This window comes from Actinia tenebrosa, unplaced genomic scaffold (assembly GCF_029948245.1).
Source record: "Actinia tenebrosa isolate PJP-AT-01 unplaced genomic scaffold, QUT_ActTen_1.0 PGA_scaffold1__47_contigs__length_23844297, whole genome shotgun sequence".
Lineage (NCBI taxonomy): Eukaryota > Metazoa > Cnidaria > Anthozoa > Actiniaria > Actiniidae > Actinia > Actinia tenebrosa.
In genome coordinates this window covers 4,864,305-4,885,815 of record NW_028292578.1, presented here as the reverse complement: position 1 = coordinate 4,885,815, position 21,511 = coordinate 4,864,305, and the positions used below count along the sequence as shown (strand labels likewise).

Here is a 21,511-nt window from a genome sequence, read left to right as displayed (position 1 = left end):
TTTCTAATTACCCTATCTCTAGTATACAAATGACTTCAGGATCTTCAAAACAACAAAACGCTGGACCACCCAACACCATGACGACAACTAACTTAACGTCTAAGTCAGTACCACAAAGTGATAGCCAAGCCACAGTTCCCACTACACAACTCATGTCTCTCAAACGTGTCCTGGGGATTCCTGGTGCTTCGTCTATGGTGGCAGGAATCATGATTGGTTCGGGGATCTTTATATCAGCGCGTTGGGTTCTGGTATACAGTGGATCGGTTGGTTTGGCGTTCTTTGTATGGCTTTTATGTGCTGTGGTGTCCTTCATCGGAGGACTGTGTTGGGTAGAGCTGGGATTAACCTTTCCCAAGTGTGGTGGTAGGTTTGTCTATCATAATATATAACGCAAATAACAAATCGCCAAGTCAATAATTCATTTCAAATATTTCAAATTCAAATGCAATCATTAGTTTTAAATTATCTGCAATGTCATCTGCTAAATTACTTTCCATCTTTATATTATTTAGGTGAATATATTCTCATTAAACACACTCTTGGATCAGTTCCTGCCTTTGCCTTGATATGGCTTAAAACCCTCATCACCACGCCCTGTTCGAAAGCAATCGGTCAACTCACATTTGCCCATTATGTTCTCGGGCCATTCTTTCCCGGCTGCACCGACCGAGAGGACCTGGTACCTCTTCTGAAGATCATAGCAGTCTGGTCCATATGTAAGTTTCTTGGGCAACTGCAGGTTATTGGTGGAATTGAATGTGTTAAAAACACCTGCATTTGCAGTACAGTGAATCTACTTCAGGTGTGAGCGTGACAAGGAAATTCGGGAGGAATTCTCCAACGTCCTGAAAAATAAATAAAATATTTGATGGCAGATTTGAACAAAAAAATCACAATTAATTAGATATAAGTTAATTCGTGTTGACGAAGAAAGTTTAACGTTGGTCATGTTGCATGCTTTTTTTATAAATGGGCCTTTAACTTTCCCGAATTCACTTGATGAATCAATGCAGACTTCGTCAAATTAAAACAGGTTGTTTCTGATAAAATACAGCAGCAATGTCCTGTTTCGTGATTAGAATAGACCATTTTTAATTCATAGATAACGCCGTGTTCTTAGTTCTATTACACTCATTTACTCAGGGTTACTCACTTCAGTGTCAAAATATACACAAACTGATACCATTGGTAAAGTAAAGAATACGCAGCTTCAACAATACAAACGTTTTCTTGAAATTACACAGACTTTTACTGGAAAGCATGAATATTTTGGCTTTACGAAATCAGTCGAGGATAATCCTTAGCAACAGGAAAACTCTAAGCTGGATTGAATGAACTAACAGGCCTATTTGACTATTGCTTATTTTTCCCATTTCACAACAAAAATATGATTTTATTCATATTGGAACCTTTTGGCATTACAAGTGCACAACCTAAAGAAATGGTATGAGAAATTGTGCCCACGTTATAGATTTCTCAAAGTTTTCTTAATGAAAGAAAATACCCAAGGGAATGGTACAATGTGTTCACAAATGAAAGAAATAATAATAAGCTCGAGCTGAATGGGTCTGTTTTCTTTAAAACCAGGTACCTTATGTCTGCTCAACTGCCTGAGTGCTAACTGGGCAACTCGTGTTCAGATAGTCTTCACGGCTGGTAAATTCCTTGCTCTGATGTTACTGATTGGTACGGGGTTTTATAGTCTTGCTCAAGGTTAGTATATATATACACAAGTGAATACTACATATTTTAGGAATCCAGGCAGCAGATTCCATATTTCGTTTCCAGGCCACACATCAAGCTTCAAGGACTCGTTCAAAGACACCACGACTCAGATAGGAATGGTTGGACTTGCTTTTCAGAGTGGACTCTGGGCTTACGAAGGATGGTACGTATATAATAGTAATTCACTTCACGTATTTGCATAGTTTTTCCATGAGCAAATACACTCCATTGGGAAGGGAGGCGAGGTCCAGAAAAGGATCCAGGGCTAACTCAAGTGCCTCTTGCTTGTTATTGTTTTCTTTGGTATGACAGTAGCCAGTTGTAGGATATGTACTGAACCTAAAAGTACTCCAAAGTACTCCAGTGTTTTGACAAGTATCTATAAATCTCTTGAAGCATTTGAAAAATTAAGTACAAGTGTTTGTTAGGTTGTGCATGTTCAGTGATATGTGTGTGCGTAACTAAACCCCAAATCTAAATTCAACATTGTAACTGTGTAGCTGTAGAATACATTCTCTAAAACAATCTCTGTCTTGAGGTTAAAAACTGCACAACCAGCAGCCAAAAAAACCGTGGCCGCCATATTTGACGATATAAAGAAAATCTTTCAACAAATATTGCTTTGTACGCGTCAGGTTACCAGCCCCAGAAGATTTGTCCGAGAGACACTGGGTACTATTGCGATAGAACTAAGATAGTTAACACAGCACGTGAACTTTAGTTATGAAATTTAGTTACCAAGAGGAATATTAGAGATTGTTATTGAGTTTTTCTTTTGGATTCGATAGGAACACATTCGGTAAGTCTATTATAGTTTGTATTAGATCACACAGATTGATTCTAAGAATCTCTTTGATTGTATTTATAGTGAACCGCATCGATACACGACACATCGACTCATCAACACAGCACACTTTCGAGAATTTCTATCTTATGGAATAATAACGACACGAGAGATAATGAATCTTCGTTTAATCTGATTAAGAAATAGATGTATGTATGCGAATGCAAGTTTCATGAAGGACCCAATAAATATAGATCGATGAAGGCAGAGTTAATTCCGATGAAAGGCAAGAATATTTTCCAAGGCAAGAATATTTTTTGGTTTTATTTAACCAAACCGAAACCTAGAACACCGTCCATAAATATTATCAGACACGGTTTTGCTGAGTTACACTTTATATTAAAGAACAAGTAAAGTCGTCTTTAAGCTGGTGTCTTCGTTTGATTGACAGGGATAGCCTTAATGACGTCACTGAAGAAGTTAACAACCCCAAGAGGTAATCTTATGCAGGTTTGGTGTAGCTTGAAATGAATATGAAACAAAGCGTTTTTGTTGTTGTTGTTATTTGATGTGGCTGTTGTGCTTTTCAGATTTATAACTTTTTCTACCGTTCTTTCACTCAAAGACGACACACTAAACACTTCGTATAGAAGAAATAAAAAAAGACATATGTATACCAAAAATAGTTGGTATAAGCTTCCTCAGAGGGATGCCGACTCCGCGGTAGTTTTGTTTCTACTCGTATTAAACATGGAAGGGAGGTGGGAAGGATACGCTGCCACTCACTTCATATCCGTCAGTTTTGGTTTTTACGTAATTTACAGAAACATGCCATGGTCAGTTCTCGGTAGCGTTGTCCTGGTAACCTGTTGTTATTTTCTGGTTAATGTGGGATACTTGGCTGTTTTGACTCCACAAGAATTGAAGGAATCCCCAGCAACTGCAGTGGTGAGTTCGATGCTAATTACTATGACCACCATGACTACCATCTATTGACTAGGAATGAGGAAGATCCAGCTGTTCTAAAATATTGACGTAGAAATGTTGTCAACTGCAAAACTGAGGTGTCATGAGAACCTGCAAAAAATTACCCTGTGAGCAGAGGATTTTTTAAAACCCTCTCCCATCTCCCAACGGTGTGGAAGAGGAAAAAACCCTCTGCACTAATCCTGCCGAATTTTGTTTGAGCATGCGCTAGGGATTATCCAGAGCTCTGGATAATCCGATTTTCAAAACCTGTTTTGTAACCGGTTTCGTTGAGCGCGCATGTTTTGAGCTAGAATCTAATGACCAAACTTTAGTTCGCATTATCTTCAATGAAGTCCGATCTAAAGAGTTGTATTTTTTGCGTTGTTGAAAGTTTTCTTCCTGCAAACTTCTCTCTAACTACCCAACAGTATCAATCTGTGGAGAGCTTTATTACTGGTAACGACACTTTCTTTTCTTTACCGACTGGGCACGGTAAATAGCTGATTTATCAAGCCATGATTCCTGTTGCGAAGGAACTCGCTCAACATGGTTGGGATGTTATTGCGGCTGAAGTAATGTGGCCAATTCAGTACTGTGAAAGTACTGTGATTTTACTACCATATAAACGTACGTTATTTATATACACCTGTCGTTGCTATATAACAAAAATGCTATAAACATGCTTTTCCCCACTCTGGATCTTAACATGCAAGGAATTCCTCTTATGTCGGCAAATTACTTACTATCATTCAAATACATAATTGCATTATTGGTACTTTAAATCTTTTTTTTCCTCTTTTTTTTTTGCGTCATAAATTGGCTTTATTTTTATCAGTCTGTAGTTCAACGTGTGTACGGTTTCCAAGTGGCATGGATCGTACCCGCGTTAGTAGCGTGTTCTATTTTTGGCTCTGCAAATGGGAGTTCTTTCTCTTCAGCAAGTTAAGTATAATACAAGTCTATAAATACACTAATGCATTAGCAATGTGTGAGTAGAGACATTGAGTAGTGATGGTCAGAACACCTGGTCAGACTCATATTGATCTTCTTTATAATGGGTCATCATTTTTAATCTTCAATCTCTTTCTCGACAGGGTGATGCTGTCTGCAGCCCGCGAAGGTCATCTTCCAGCAGTCCTGGCCATGATTCACACCAATAAGAGAACGCCCATTCCTGCTTTGCTGTTATCAGTATGAATAGTTAACATATTAATTCAGAACTGAGATTTTGTAGAGAAAACGGTCTTAATAGCCCACTTCCGAGATATGCTTCGCTTGTCACGCACAAAGGTTTCAGTATGAGTCTACGTGCTAAATTAAATTAATTCTTACCGCCTGTCACGAATGACTGAGCATTTAGCACGTAGCCTTATACTGAAACCTTTGTGCGTGACAAGCGAAGTATATCTCGGAAGTGGGCTATTCTCCGGTTAGTTCTCCTTGCTTTGAGCCTCGTGCCAAAGTCCTTGGGAATGTTATTGTTCTGTCGCCCAGTCGAGCGTCTACAGGCAAACACATTCTCCTATTAGTTCTCCTTGCTTTGAGCCTCGTGCCAAAGTCCTTGGGAATGTTATTGTTCTGTCGCCCAGTCGAGCGTCTACAGGCAAACACATTCTCCTATTAGTTCTCCTTGCTTTGAGCCTCGTGTCAAAGTCCTTGGGAATGTTATTGTTCTGCTGCCCAGTCGAGCGTCTACAGGCAAACACATTCATGAGCGTATAAACTATTCATGTCGTACTTGCAATTTCTTCATATTTCTTGTGCTTGTAGACTATCACGGCATGCTTATTCTTGATACCAAAAACTAGTACCGTTCAGAGTTTGATGAAAGTCTTCAGCGCTGCTGCATGGCTGACTCACACATTGACGGTGATTGGTTTGCTGTGGACGAGATACAAAAAACCTGATTTACCTAGACCTTTTAAGGTAAGAGAGATTTGAATGTATATGTTCAGGGATGTCCAAGGAATCCTTTGGCAAAAACTATGACAAGACCATGTGCAACAATAGGACGTTTGCATGATGGCGTCATTGAATTCTACTACCAGACTCCCTTGCACACTTTCTTTTGTTCAGTTAATTGTCCTATTTCATAATGACGTCACATCAAAACAAACTATTGTTTAACGCTAGGGATCATGGTCGCTGGATTGGGATGGAATGACAACAACACATCTTAATTCACAATAAAATTTGGTTTATGAGCTGGTGTAGGCAAGAACAACTAAATATTACGCTAAATATCTCGAAAGAAGAGAATTCAGCTTAAATTTAACCTAAATTTCTATCATTTTAGCCGATGTAAACAAACCGTGACGTTATGCAAATTTAAATAAGAAAGAAAATTCGCGAAGCATTTTGGTAGTGGGAGGCAAATGACGCCATCATGCAAGCGTCCTATTACATTGTTAAACATAGTTTCTTCTACCGTTAAAAATGACTCGTTTCTACCATCGATTTAATCATCTCTGGGACTAGCTAAATTGCGAATCTTTTTTTTTTCCGTCTCTGAAATAAAAGGCACTTCATTATTTCTTTCATTGCCATCAGGAACATTGGCTACTATGAATAGTCTTAGCTTAGATGGTGTGTCTCAACAATTAACAATATTAAAGGAACGACAAAACATTCCTTACTTGTATTCAGATATTGCGAACTATAACAATCCTATATTAATGTCTCGTCGCAGCTTCCAATCTTCATCCCCGTGTTGTTTCTCTTCATTTCTCTGTACCTCACCATCACACCGTTCGTCGACGCACCAGTGGAGACGTCAATTCCTCTTGTGTTTATATTTCTTGGAATTCCTATGTACTATTTCTTTATTTACTTCAAAGCAACACCGCGATGTATCGTGATTTGTTTTGGTAAGCAGTCTCATTTCCTTGCCACTTATTAGTAGCTATTTAGAGGTTAGAGACTGATGTGAGTGTTTCGTTTACGAATAAACACGCGGATCGCACAACCAACGAGAATTTTCCCAATACTGCAAGTGACGGAGTAAAACACAAACTTTAAGTTCTTAACCCTTTTAATATTCAATCTGAGCACACTGCAATACACGACTTTTGCCGTTTTTGACGACGACAGACAAAAAGATATGAGCAAAAATATCAATATCACGACTAAATTAAAAGAAATAAAACGAATAAAGAGGCCCAAAATTAGTTAAATACATTGCAGAAATTTAAATATTTTTTTTTACAAACAGTTTCATTCAATATTTGAAGAAAACTCTGACAAAGCTACCCACACAGCACAAATACGTGACGTCCAAGTTAAAGCTGTGTGTTTTCGTATTTCAAAACATCGTAAAACACCCAGAATTTTATTGTTTTCACACATTGAAAAGGGATGCACTCCAGTTAATTTGTCTTTTCGAGCTTGATGGTATTGTTTTCTGATCAGGTTCAGTTTAACATATTTTTATCAATCAAATCGCTAAATCTTTCAATGGCACAAATCGTTATGTGTTATTATCTCCAAACAAAGCAAAATCAAGCGCGCGCTTGGATTTTGGACAGTTAATAAATATCTAATATTAATTTATGATAATCTATTGATCTATATTTGTTTTAGAATGGATTTCATTCAAGACACAGCAAATATTGAACGTCAACTATCCAAGCATTTCCATGGAAATAAATGAATGATTTCTGTGCGAAATGGATGGGTATCCTGTGTTATTTATCACGTGACCCCATAAACACGAAGTGTGAGAAAGTGACAGAGAGCGAGTGTTGTCAATGTTATCGAATGAATCAAAGATTAAAACGTCGTAGTTAATTTTACTGAAAAACAAAGCGAAGAAGTCGAGCAAGGTCTCTTTTTGTTCATAATGTGTAAATCACTCAATAGTCAGTTACCCAAACTAACCTTTGATGCCAGTCTGGCAACGAGTAAAAAAAGCCTATATATACGATGGCAACAGCTTATTCATTTATTTATTTTATGATTCGCCCGAGGGCAGGTGGTAATACAGGACTCTAGGTTCCCTATATAATATTAACACCCAAACCCAACCTCAAATACCAAAAAAAAGTGGAAAACTAGTCCCAACCCAAAATACACATTAAAAGAATTTTAGATATAGGAAAAGGAAAATGTGACGCCGATTAGTAACTACAGATACGTGTGCGATTGACTCTACGACGTTTAGGACAGCAGTGTGGATATCGCGATGATGGGTGTGCAATCGATGATGGGATAGAGCCGGGGAGGCATAGGAGCACAGGAGGACGAGCGAGCGAGCGACTCCTCTCGCATGCGATATGCGACGCTGGGGACAGTGAGTTTCGAACTCGGGTCGCATCCTCGAGAGGCGGTCGCTCTCGCCGCTAAGCCACCCGTGCTCCCCGCTTTGCTTTACAGATTTTTGAGAATATTAAAGCTGCTTGTTATATTGATTGTGTCGCAATCATGGTCAGTACGTATATGCATGCCAATCATCGAATTCTTGTATTCTTCTATTCTTTGATGTGAATGACGCTGCGTGGACCAACAAAACTCGCATCGCACGAGCCTCATTTACATAAATGAACAAAACTTTAATGGTTAACGATCTGTTTCTTTTCCTTTATTGTGAGATCTTTAGAATCTTTACGAATACTGCGTGTAAAGCACTGGCAAATCATGATTGACTTAAGAATAGCAAACAAACTAGTTCAAATCAAAAAGTATCGCTAGCTTTCTTTCTGTGCTCTAAAACTATAAAGAACGTAAGGGAATGTTAATATTCTAAGAGATTCGTCTGCGATAATGTTTGAAATCTAACAAGGTTTTGGAAATTTACATTCGCATACCCTGATAATGATATCAAGGTTTGTAAAAACTGTATAGTCGTTCTTATTTCGATATCAAATTAATCCCCCTTTTTTTTTGTTGAGTCAATTTATCTAGAAGTCACCTTGCATTTAAATGTAGGGGGGAGGGGAGGGGGTAATTTTAGGCTTCAAGTTCAAGCCAAGTCAAGTGAAGTACATATTTTTTCCCCAAGTGCCCTTGGTTTGCTCTTTTAAAATAAATGCTCTTTTTTTTGGCGCTCACTGTTTGAATACGAAAAGAATTCCCTCTTAATGTTTTTATTTGTCTATAAAGACTACATAATAGTTTAATTTCAACTTTTTACTAATTTTGAAGACATTTTTCTCGTCGAAAACTAAACATTTTTCTCTCACATTGAAGCCACTACAACCCTGACCAATCAGGAATCGCATGCTAAGAATAGCTCAGGCTTGCGCGCGGAGCTAAAAATAGATTTTCAAAAGACTTACATGCTTAGAGACCTATGCATGGGAGATGTGCTCTCTTTTGTAATATTCTCTTGCTTTCTTACAATATCTCGACTTTCGACTTTCAATCTCAGTGCTTTATCTCTTTTACGTTGGTAATATTCCTTTGCCCACATTTTCAAGCTTTGAATTCATAGTTATAGTTTTACTTAAAAAACGAAAGATAACTACAGATAATCCAGTACAATATCGGTTTAATGAAATTTACCTTAGATGTCTTTCATTAAAATCCAAGTTTTCGAGATTTCCGAACTTTTTAAAGACAAATCAACACCATAAGACACACTTGAAAACTAGGCTATCACAGGTATCCCAGTAAAAATAGTTTAAAATTTACATCATTATAATGAATGCTCAGTCCGATTAGTTTTATTAGACGTGAAACTATGACTAAATTATACCATTCCTGAAAGATAAAATTAAAATATGAAAGTCCTTAAAATTGCCATCATTTTTGCTATGTTTTTTGAACATACATGTGATATAATAATATAATATATGATAATATAACTAACAGGTCACGTGTCCCTAACTTTAGATATTAAAAGAGCAGCTCAACATTAGTGACAGGGCGAAGTTTCAGCTCATGATATTGACTATAGGATAAATTGCATTAAACATAAAATCGAACATTTAAATCCTTATATAAAATGTTTGATCTGGAACTCAATGCCATTTATCCTTTTTGGCTTATTATGGGCTATAACTCCTAATATCGAAGAGCTCTTTTCGTTTGTGATGTTCATTTTGACAAAGCCGCTCTTTTTAAGGGAGGTATGTCACGTGACCTGTTAGTGCAAGTCCTCTATTGAAAAAGTACATTTATACAATTTCGTTTCTTCGCAGGGTTACATTCGCTTCGTTAAGCAGATTACCTCTTTAAGAATACTACATATTTACCTAGACATGTTTCAAAATAGATATGGACTGTCATAGTTTGCTATTCCAGAAGAAACACTCCCATCGTCATACTTGTTGCTTTTCGTACGCATTGTGTGCCCTACTTCTCTGTTGGCAGTTAGTTTCTCCCCATCGCTGTCAAAAAAAAAAAAAAAAAAAAAAAAAAAGCTATGTTATTATGGATCGACATAAGCCGCTTGACTCTATAAGAATAATAAAGTATAGCATATTCTTGTCCATTCTCGTAGTCTAAGACGATTAGGGAGGTTAAGTTGAATATGCTTTGGTAGATTCATTTTATCCTGCAGTTAGCGTTAGGCCTGAATCCTACGAGCAACGCAAATGCAAGCAAGTTGTTAAAGTACGCATGCGCACAAAAATAATTGCGTCACTGCAGTTGAAGTTTAATTTTGCTATTCATTCGCTTATGCATTTGCGGTACTTCGTTCTTGTGAACCAGGCTTTTTAAAGTATACACAAAATTACAGAGAATAAATAACTGGAAACGTCCTTGATACTGCTGAAAAAAATAAATACAGGCTTAGACATACGACATTGTCTATTCTTATTTACAAAAGTATGGACATGAGATCTATTGCTTACACGATGTAGGTCTTCGAATCATTTAATGTGTTAAGTAAAGCGCACTCTTAAACATTATAGCTAAAGGCTAGCTATTTTGAACTTACGCAATGTATACCCCGACAACGCTGAATTCAGGGACAACATCAGTAAAAGCAGGTTCGCTATTTTCTGGCCGCACAATGTAGTTCTTCACTGAAGGACTTCGTATTTTGTCCATTAAAATAAACTGCGATCTATCTTCCTGGCTTAGCGTAGTCTTGATGTCTTCACCAAATATATTGTGCCCTATTGATTGATAATAGAAAATGTTTTTATCTTTGGCGTAATGTTTTCCCATTTCTGACCACGTGTCATTTTAAAAAGTGATCGTTTATTTGTTTCATGGTTTTGTTCTAAAAGACACGACATAAATATGGATACAACGCAAACAAAGAATCTTATTCTATTGGAAATGACACGTGGTTTGAAATGGAAAAACATTATTCACAAGCTGAATAGGACTATGCACATTTGTACACGCGGTAAAATGAATTGCCCATCTTATGTACTGTTTGATAAACGCAGGAGTGTTTTATCGGGTATAAAACACGCGGTACGGGGCGTAGCCGAGTGTTTTTAGACCCGATAAAACACGATCTGTAAGTTTATTCAACGGCTTAAAAAACTGATGACATATGTTCTCATATTGTACTGAATTCTTTACGAAATGAACCAAGTTTGATAGAGAAAATCCAAGTTAAAGTTTATGCAAATGAAGACGAATCTATATCAGATACAAAACCTCCTTCGTGGTCATGATTTCTATTGTGTTTCCTTCATGAATTATTAATGAGTTTTTTAATTGAGTTTACAATATAAATTGAAGCCACAATATTGCGCTAACCTTCCTTCGAGAGGTACTTTATATTGTTTTTATTTTTATTTTTATGCTGTACAGCACGCTTCTAGGACTGTTTAACCATTGGCAAGTAAGGAAGTGGATTGAGTCAATCTGCAGCACAAGCAAAGACAAATCCCTAACCAACACATCAAAATATTGCCACCTAATTCCACGATTAACCCCGTCAGTAAACCTTTTTGTACCAACTTTTAGAGTGCACAACATATATATATGATACACAGCCAAAGATATATTGTCTAGTTGCACTGAGTAACATATATCATAGTGACTGGTTCACAGACATATGGTGACTGTGCACTGTATTTGCATTTCATATACCCATGATACAAAACCAAAGACATATTGTCTAGTTGCACTGAGTAACATATATATCATAGTGACTGGTTCACAGACATATGGTGACTGTGCACTCCATTTTCAAGTTCTCCGGCATTTTTTTAGGGATAGCCTCGATTTTGTATTGAATACTACACAATATGTCCCATTGATGATCCGTGGAATTTGTGAATATTTAGACACTAGTAAGAAGTTAACCCTGAGTAAATGAGTCTTTAATCAAGGAACACAGCGAACTGGAACTCGAAAAAGATCTACAGAGGCTTTGCAACATCACGTGATGGCAGCCATGACAGGAGACACAACAATAGAGTCGTTCTCCCCTGGGAAACTGAATTCTTTCTCATGTAAATCACATTAAATCAGATTCAATGGTTTCTGCCTCCTGTCATGGCTGCCATCACGTGATGGTGCAAAGCCTCTATGACAACCAAGAAAGAGTTGTGTATTTGTTTTGCATTATTGTTACAAATTACCCAATATTGTCACGGTAAGCTCTTCGATAGAGGCTAGAGGCTAAATCATTATCGTTGAATATTCGAATTCCGAGAAGAGTATCTTACCTCCTCCTTCTCTCTGAGGCTTGAGAACAAACTTATCTGGATCGTCGAATGCCATTTTGACAGTCTGGTCACCTTCTGGTCCCTACATGGTAATAAATATTATAATTGCAAGCCAATGATACTGTTAAGTGTATATCGGTGCACTTAACAATTAAATGGTTAACTCTCTTGAATTTAAAAATGCTGTAGAAGCAGTCAGGCATTCCGAAATAATATAAATAAAACTTGTCTATCTCTGACTTAACATATTTAAGCTATTTAACTAAAACCACAAAATAAAACATGTAGCTCCTTATTCCTCCTTGCTTTACACTACCACACTACCAAGCTGTTTACTGATCAAAAACTGGTGAAACAAGTAAAGTGCATCAGATATCTAGGTGTATTTAGACTCTCATCTTTCTTGGAAAAATCATATTCAACATATTGTCATGAAAATTAAGCGTAGTATCGGTGTACTATGCAAAATTCGCCATTATACACCTATATAACCATACTCAAACAACTATATTATACTTTAATTTATCCCCACTTGACTTATGCTGTTATAACATGGGGAAACACCTATCCATACTTTAATTTATCCCCACTTGACTTATGCTGTTATAACATGGGGAAACACCTATCCATCTAGACTTACACCTCTTATTACACTTCAAAAGAAAGCCCTAAGAATAATAATCTTTTCTGACTTCAGAGCTCCTTCAAGTCCACTTTTTCAATCTCTGGGAATACTAAAACTCAATAATATAATTTATTTGAATAATTGTATATTTATGTATGATTTTCACATGACTTCTTCATACCCATAAGTAAAATACATACCTACAGAACACGATTAGCTTCAAAAGACTCTTTCTATATTTCTGAAATAAGAACTAATTATGGCAAATTTAATATCCGTTACGTCGGTGCCATTACTTGGAACAAGATAAAAGATGAATTAAAAAGAACTAAACGTTCAAGTTTTAAAAAAACTAATAATAGATCAAATTTTAAAAACTTACTAGTTACTCTGATGCACTTTACTTTTCGCCCATGGTTTCTTCCTTCTTTTCCTTTATGGTTTTCTCTTTCTTTATTATTATTACTATTATTACTCCAATCTAATTACATTTGTTTTTGGATTTTCCTATTTCTATACTTATTCTTGTAACAATTATCAAACAGTACCAAATGACCTATTTGCTACCTAACTTGATTAGCATTACTATTTTTAGGTAGCAAGTGGTTCCTCAAATTTTTATTGTAATCTTTAAAATATTTAACAACTAATTTGCAAATCAGAGGGCACAAATAAAGTTCTACCAAATCATGGTGACGTCACTTCCGGTTAACATGAGATGCACACGTGCTGCCGTGGATGCTCAGTACACAAAGCTTAGCCGTGGAGTTCGGATCTCTTCGAATCCTTCGAAGTTGTGGAGACTTTATCGATAATATTTTTCACTTCATTCATTAGGTAAGAAGTTTAATTTGGGATATTTTTACTTTATCTTCTTTCGTTTTAGATTTTTCTTCTGGGTTTTTGACTTCGTTTTCAAGTCATATTTATGATGCAAACTCCGTCCAAGCGAATCTGTTTGTAAGTCGAGTGCTTCATGCCTCACTTACACCGCCGAAATTTATGCATCCTAGGCGGTTTTTGGGAAAGAAAGTTATAGTTTCCCGAGTTGCAACCATAGTTCTGCGAAATATTCATTATTTTGCTGGAATAAACTAATGGTTGCTCCCTACTGGTTTATTTTCCAGTAAATTTATTTCGTGGCGGACGACACGAGGGGTTCACCTCCGCCATCTTGGAAAGATGAGATGTTGGGAATGTTCAACACATTCAAACAGGAGATCACTAATCAGATTCAGGAGCAGCTTGGACCTGTTGACGACTCAGATTCTGAACACAGCGTTTCCTCAGGAGAAAAGGACAGGGATTCGTCACAAGTCAATAACCTTCTCGACGATTATGTGGGTAATACCACTTCTGGTTTCGACAATCTTGCAGATGAATTCTCTACATCAGATAAGACTGGGCCAGCCGTTGATTCTAAATTAGCCACCATGGTGGAGGAACTGGTTAAAGAAAAGCTACCCAAGTCAAAACTCGACGATTTGATGTCAAAATATCTTCGGCCAGAAAATTGCAAATTGCTGGTCTCGCCCAAAGTCAATAGAGCTGTATGGAATCAGTTAAGCCAGAATACCAAAGCCACAGATAGGGCTTTTCAAAAGTCTCAACAGTATTTTATTACTGCCATGTATGCCATGATGTCTGCATGCGAGAAGGCAACAGGAGAGATGGAGTCTGTTCTTGCACACTCTTTAGTCCTTGCCTCGGCAGGTAATCGAGAACTGAACCTTCGCCGGCGGGAGTCCTTAAGGCCTGAATTGAATTCGCAGTTTGCTTCGCTTTGTAACCCTACTACGCCGATTACAGATCAGCTGTTTGGGGATGATATTGGAAAAGAAATTGGCGAGGTAAATAAGGCAAACAAGCTTTCAAAGAAAATGTCATCCAAGAGAGGCAGTCGTAAAGGTTATCACCCCTACAACAGCCAAAGCCGGCAAAGATCCTCTTCATCTTCAAGAGATGGCAGAGCTTATGGCTCAAGGTCTTTTTTAGGAGAGAGAGGCTCCTACCGCAGGAGGGGAGGAGCCAGACAACGCACTCAGACCGACAAAGAGTCTCGTCAATAATTTCCAGAGCTCAGGTTAGTTACATGACTCAAATTCATGCTATTATTGGGTCAGAGACACCATTTAGAGCTGGCCAATTACAACACTGTTTAGAGGAATGGAAAACAATTACCTTGGACCCCTTTGTCTTACAATGTGTGTCTAATTGTGAACTTGAGTTTTATTGCATTCCTATGCCATCAAATGGCTCTTCAAGTTCCTTACACGCAGAATTCAAATTCACATTGACAGAACAACAAGCTGTTGATAGAGAGATTGACACCTTTTTGGAAAAGCAAATTATTGAACGATGTCAGTCAGAACGTGGGGAGATTATTTCACTTATATTTCTAATACCTAAGAAGGAACCTGGGGTCTACAGAATGATTTTCAATTTAAAGTCCCTTAAGCAATCAGTGACTTACCATAAGTTTAAAATGGACACGCTTGAGTCTGCAATCAAATTAATGAAGCCTGGGTGTTCAAGTTTTATGTCTTCAATCGACCTGCGAGATGCTTATTACTCCATACCAATATCTCCTGCCTATAGAATGTTTCTCAAGTTTGCATGGAGGGGATACCTGTTTCAATTTCGGGCCCTACCAATGGGGTTGACAAGTAGTCCACGTATTTTTACGAAGGTCCTCAAACCTGTTTTTTCCACCTTACGAACTCAATATGGACATAATTGCCTGGGATATCTTGATGACTCTTTCTTCACGGACGATACTGAAGATGCCTGTCGTGAGGCTACCATACATGCAGCTCAGCTGTTTACTCGTCTAGGTTTTGTCATTCACCCAACCAAGTCTATATTCAATCCTACACAGTCATTAGAGTTTTTGGGTTTCGTGTTAAATTCTGACACCATGACAGTTTGTTTGACCCCAAGGAAGATTGAGAAAATTGTCCTTATGTGTCAGAAGTATTTATGTGGACAGGCATATACCATTCGGGAAGTTGCATCATTGATAGGAACTTTGGTATCAACATTTTCTGGGGTGGAGTTTGGCCCGCTGTATTATAGAAATTTAGAATGGGACAAAGATGTGTCCCTAAAAGCTACCCAAGGGGATTTTGATGAGAAAATGTCCCTTTCCAGGGAAAGTCTCCAAGAATTAGAATGGTGGGTCAGTTCCCTTCCTGCTGCAAGGAGAAACATTGTGCATGGTATCCCAACCATGATTCTTACGTCTGACGCATCTTCTGTGGGTTGGGGTGCTTGGACTTCCCAAAGTCAAACCCAAGGTCTATGGTCCCAAGTGGAGAGGAACTATCATATCAATGTCCTGGAGATGCTCGCAGTTAAACTGGGGCTCATGTCCCTTTTTGAATCAGTATCCAACCAACACATTAGGATCTTATCTGACAATACTACCACAGTGTCCTATATTAATGCTATGGGAGGTTGTAAGAGTAAGGAATGCACTCAGATTGCTAAGGACATTTGGTTATGGGCCATCAGTCGGCACCTCTGGCTCTCAGCGGCTCATCAGCGGCTCATCAGCGGCTCAGAGTTTCTGCACAGTTTACACATCAAAGAGCTATCCTATTCCACAATTAATACAGCACGTTCGGCTTTGTCGAACTATTTAATGGGATTTGAATTTCCTGGTACTCACTACACAATTACTGATCACCCCTTTGTTGTACGCTATTTGAAGGGAGTGTTTAATTTTGTCAAACCTACTCCTCGTTATCAGGAGACTTGGGATGTCAACCCAGTACTGAAATACATAGAGCTATTGTCGCCGTTGGAGAAACTTTCATTAAAGGAACTAACATTCAAATTAGTTATTTTGCTAGCACTCACATCTGGACAAAGATGTCAGACATTATCATTTCTCGATATTGATGATATGAAAGAGAATGCAGATTATTATTTGTTCTACACACGGGATCATGTCAAGCAAGACAGACCGGGAAAGATTTTTGCATCGTTTATTGTTAAGAAGTACATTAAACAGGAACTCTGTGTTTATTCCACTCTTCGACACTATCTTGAAGTGACAAAGAGTGTACGTAATGAAGGCAATTCACGACTGCTCATATCCTACGTGAAGCCTTATCGACCGGTTAGTACTAGTACTATAGGTCGATGGATTAAAACTGTCCTCCAAGCAAGTGGTGTTGATACAACAAAGTTCAAGGCTCACAGCACCAGAGCAGCTGCTACATCCAAAGCAAGCCAGATGATTCCGACTGATGAAATATTGAAGCACATAGGATGGTCTCAAGTTTCAACTTTCCAGACATTCTATAATAAACCTGTGCTTACTGATTTTGCTGCAGCGGTATTAAGATAAATTGTTATTGTCATAATAAAGTTTTGTTTTGTTTGTCAATAGTGGTTGTGTCCACAATAATTGCTTTAAAGTCTCATGTTAATCGGAAGTGACGTCACCGTGATTTGGTAGAATTGAAATATTAAACGAGCCTTACCTGTAAGGTGAAGTTTGATTGTGATTCTACCAAATCCAAGGTGACGCGCTGAGGGTTAACATGCCCTCCCTTAGAGTTATTCTGTTTTCCCACCCGTGCTTTTTACCCGTTTTTTCTCTATATCGTGTCCACAACATTTGAAAATCTGAGCATCCACGGCAGCACGTGTGCATCTCATGCTAACCCTCAGCGCGTCACCTTGGATTTGGTAGAATCACAATCAAACTTCACCTTACAGGTAAGGCTCGTTTAATTTTTCAATTCTATTCTATTCTATTCTGTTTAATTGAATTTGCTAAAACTGCATGCCTTTATCCTCCTTTCTTTTCTCTAATTTGATACTATATATTACCAAGCTAAAAAGACACCTCGAGAGTATAAGCCTGTGGTTTCTTCTTGAGGTGTCTGCCACCCTGAGTTTACTATTCGATTTATTACTATAGCTGAGTCTTTGTAAATGATAGCTTTGATAATCTTTCTGATACTGTATTGTAAATATTCATGATTTTTTTGTTCTTTTTGTTTTTTGTTTTGTTATATATATGTAATTGTATAAAATTTTTGTATTGTAAACCTTTATTGTAAAAATGTAGAACTGTAATGTAAACTCTAGGTGGTGTGAAATAGGATTAAATGAAATGAAATGAAATTTATTTTCAGTCAAAGTTTATACATTTCCTATATTTTACAGATCTTGACTGATAATAAATACATTTTGGACGCCGAAACGTCCAATAAGTATAGAGATTTGAAGCCAGAGACAACTTTTATTTATTTTATAACACTCTTAAAGACTCAGTCTCCCACTGAGGAATGCATGACTATAGAAGATGTCTTACCTCATCTAGAGAATAAAGGCCAGTGAATGTCCTTCTAAGTCGCTGTACAGCAGCCTTATCTGATATGTATCTGGTAAAGGCAATTCAAAAGCAAGCGTTATTCATGAGCAGAGTTAGGAGTGGGCTTGAGGAGCCTCGGTTCCTCCCTTCATTTATTTTATTTTATATTTTACGACCAGTGGAGGACTTTATTGGCTGCATATTAAGGCGCTATTAGCAACCGTGCAGCTTACAATCATGAGTGATTTGTTAGTACAATAGTGTTATGCCTCCAGACAGGAATAGGCTGTTCATTCGGGAGACAATCCCCCGCTCTTATACAAATAATTCAACAGGTTCTTTTTTGTCCCCCATTTAATGCATGCAGGTTAGAAAGGGTTGGGAGACAGGACCGCTACGGTTTAAAGGCCTTATTCGAAAAGACTTGAAGGCCTAACCATTTGCAGATAGCAGCACCTTCTCCTCAGTTATTTTAAGACTCTGAGTGTTGGTCCGGCCGAGGCTTGAACCACGACCTCCCGCACAACAGTCTTACCAACTGAGCTAACCGGGTGGACGAGCATTAGGCGAGTATCTATAATATACTTAACAAAACTGAGCAACTTAAATGAGACTCTGACAGAGTACACTATTAACGATTTGATTGTACTCCTCTTGTCCAATCAGAATCGAGTAATTTTGTTGAGTAATATAACGAATCTAATAGCATTTTTTTCTATAAATTACAAGGTGTAATTTCATACTTTTCAACCACTCCAGGTTTTGCCAAGACTTGCTGGATTTTCTTCGTCCCTACTAACTGACTTGCAATGGTTGGGCATTTGATAGCTAGAGATCTCTCTATAAGAAGCCTTGCAGACCAAGCCTTACAAAAGAATAAATAATAAACATTAAAATGTTGTTGGGAGCGCGCGCATACTTTATGAGACCACACAGAACCTGCTACGCATCGTGCCTCTCCTAACACTTCTCTTGTGTTCTGCCAGCCCCCGCGTGCTTTATAGCTACACACAGCACGCGCGCACGTTTTCTATTCCGAACTTATCACACTTTTGACAAACTTTTTTATCTTTTTTAAAATTTTAATTCTATCTTTTCCTATCACGAGCTAGATGGCAAGTCTGTAAGTTTAAATCGCTATATAACTGTGCTAGTTTCGTGGTAGATTGATAATTGAATGCACTTGGACTTACATCTTCTGTTTTGTATTCTCCTGGAAGTATACCATATCTATGATATACTACAGCAACTTCCTGGCCTTCCCTGTAAGAAAGATAATCTAACGCGATCTTGAATAGACAATCGTATCATTCAATTCGGTCCTAAGGACATCGGGTAGATGATGATACCTTTAAGGCTAGAAGTAGCAATGCATTTGTTGCATGTTAAGCTGCCTGAGATTATTCAAGGTATGTCACAAGTAGCGGCGTTTGTTTATGCAACAACCTATTGATTAAAAAAAGGCAAATTTGCTTGAAACGATTGCTGCATTGCAAAGGATGCCAGGTTAGTTCAACATTGTGTTCATGCGATGCAATGTTGCAATTCCAAAAAATGCGCTTAACATGCAATGCGCCATGATCATATTTTTGAGTCTTTAGAATTCTTATCGAATCTTGTTAAACTATATAGTCACTGCTAGGAATTTTAGTCAAATTTGTCTTAAGAATTTTAAACATGCTTTTCTGAGGTTTGGCATTACAATAAAGTCCATGATTTTGTACACCAACAACTTTCTGACTGCTCGTCTTTTTTGTCATACTTACATGAAAAGCTTCTTGTCAACTAGTTTGGCGGTTTTGTGCACCTCTTCGTACGTTCTTCTAATTAGCTTAATCCTTGGAACTCTATGGAAAATATAGTTAGGTTATCAAATGAAATGATAAGGACGTCCCATAATCATCACCGGTTGTTTATATGGACGACTTTGATTTAGCTCATGTTTCATCTTCCACGTATTATTTTGACAATTTGTCTCGATTAGCAGGAAAATAGAGTTCATATATATAGTTTATGTGAACAACAGTGTGTATGTGGACGGCAAATGTTTTCGACGTCACTTGTGTTACCACCCCTCCCCTAGTATTATTACTCAAGTCTTACTTGTAATATGATATCTAAGTTGAGTTTAGTTAGAACGAGAACATTAAAGAACACGCATTGTTGAAAATCGTTGTCGATAGTATATTCTAAATATTCTTCTATAAAGTGTTGTTTTACCCGTGCAACATGTAGCTTATTAGCTACAATAGACCCTTTTCGAGTTCCAAATTACCGCTGTGTTTCTTGATTACAGACTCATTTACTCAGGCTTATCCTCGAATCAGTGCTTAAATATTCACAAATACCAACGGTAAAGTAAAGAATGCACAACTTCAACAATACGAAAACTATGAAACTTGACGGACCTTGACTGGAACACATGAATATCCTTCACAAAATCGAGGCTAAGCCTGAGTAAATGAGTCTGTAATCAAGAAACACAGCGGTAATTTGGAACTCAAAAAGGGTCTATTGTGAGCGGCAATTGTTTGTATTCAACGTTTATGCTTTCTGTTTTAGGTATCCTTTTTAAAGATGACGATATTTCATTATTATAGATATCACTAAAACTAATAACCTTTCGTGCAGGTAGTACTCCGTTAATGTTTGGTCGTACTTTGCCACGTCCTCGTCAAACGTTGTCATCAATATAATTGCGCTGGGGGAAAAATAATAATAATACACTTTAGCAATTGATGGGTTGCAAGCATTCCCAAGAGAGTTAAAAGACAAAAGCATGGCGGCCATTGTGGTGCTCTTAACAATACTCAATACTAAATGAGAAATCTTTGTTAAATGGCACCCATCTCCCCCTAGAGTCCGCTATAACGTAATAACGTACAATCGAAGAATACGAAACGGTATGAACGTAGTAAATAATAAGTCAAACTAAGAGTTATTTACTTAGGCATAGGCTTGGTTAATAAAGTAATAGGGAGCTTAAGAATCCACAACGAAACACACGAGGAAGACGATCGGAAATCGTTACATTTCTAAGACACTGATTTTTTTTGTTTTGTTATCTTGCTCTTTTTACGTGTACGAAGTTAGGGACTGTGCAAAAATAACTTCTTACCCATCCCCATTTTAAGATAAAATTACTACTCCCCTTCCTAAACGCGCACACCAAGGACATTTACTGAAACAAGTGAATATACTACACAAATTTAACGTTAAGCAATAGGCAATTCAAAATTAGGATATTTATAATTAACAAGGCTATTTATTACCTTTTGGATCCGTATATCTCCCATGCTTGAGCCAGGATTTCACCTATTCCACTCACTGCTGTATTATTAGGAATCTGTTCAGAAAAACACAGTATTACAAAACTTAAAGCAGAAATGTTTTATTGACGATCACAGCCGCCATGTTGGAGGAATTTAACAAAAGATTCTTCATTAGTCTCTTTTGTTATGTCATCCAACATGGCCGCCGTGTCTTTTGTTATTTCATTC

At 37.6% G+C, this 21,511-nt stretch overlaps 3 protein-coding genes across 5 annotated transcripts in view; 2 read left to right on the top strand and 1 right to left on the bottom strand.

Annotated features, from left to right (window-relative positions):
* LOC116300104 (b(0,+)-type amino acid transporter 1) lies at positions 1–7,856 on the top strand. The gene is made up of 11 exons (XM_089032801.1): positions 1–366; positions 516–719; positions 1,591–1,716; positions 1,792–1,891; positions 2,964–3,008; positions 3,337–3,460; positions 4,317–4,414; positions 4,567–4,672; positions 5,252–5,407; positions 6,171–6,348; positions 7,061–7,856. The coding sequence occupies exons 1-11, from the start codon at positions 30–32 to the stop codon at positions 7,132–7,134; spliced, it is 1,548 nt and encodes a 515-aa protein (XP_088888927.1). The 5' UTR covers positions 1–29; the 3' UTR covers positions 7,135–7,856.
* The window catches only part of LOC116300109 (glutathione synthetase), a 30,891-nt gene continuing 13,434 nt past the window's right edge, over positions 4,055–21,511 (bottom strand). Inside the window, exons 5-14 of one of the 3 annotated variants that reach the window (XM_089032800.1) lie at positions 21,284–21,357; positions 20,632–20,712; positions 19,778–19,858; positions 19,205–19,274; positions 18,755–18,876; positions 18,012–18,081; positions 12,058–12,139; positions 10,362–10,542; positions 9,673–9,807; positions 4,055–5,362 (exon numbers count right to left, since the gene is read on the bottom strand). In XM_089032800.1, coding sequence (XP_088888926.1) covers positions 9,684–9,807; positions 10,362–10,542; positions 12,058–12,139; positions 18,012–18,081; positions 18,755–18,876; positions 19,205–19,274; positions 19,778–19,858; positions 20,632–20,712; positions 21,284–21,357 — 885 coding nt within the window. In that variant the 3' untranslated portion in view covers positions 4,055–5,362; positions 9,673–9,683. Of the gene's footprint in view, positions 5,363–8,949; positions 9,179–9,672; positions 9,808–10,361; positions 10,543–11,140; positions 11,249–12,057; positions 12,140–18,011; positions 18,082–18,754; positions 18,877–19,204; positions 19,275–19,777; positions 19,859–20,631; positions 20,713–21,283; positions 21,358–21,511 lie in introns of those variants that run through there. The other 2 variants (XM_089032799.1, XR_016120226.1) reach the window with 2 other exon arrangements.
* LOC148909733 (uncharacterized) lies at positions 13,829–14,751 on the top strand. Its single transcript, XM_089033364.1, has one exon. It carries the CDS (start codon positions 13,870–13,872, stop codon positions 14,749–14,751), a length of 882 nt encoding a protein of 293 aa, XP_088889490.1. The 5' UTR covers positions 13,829–13,869.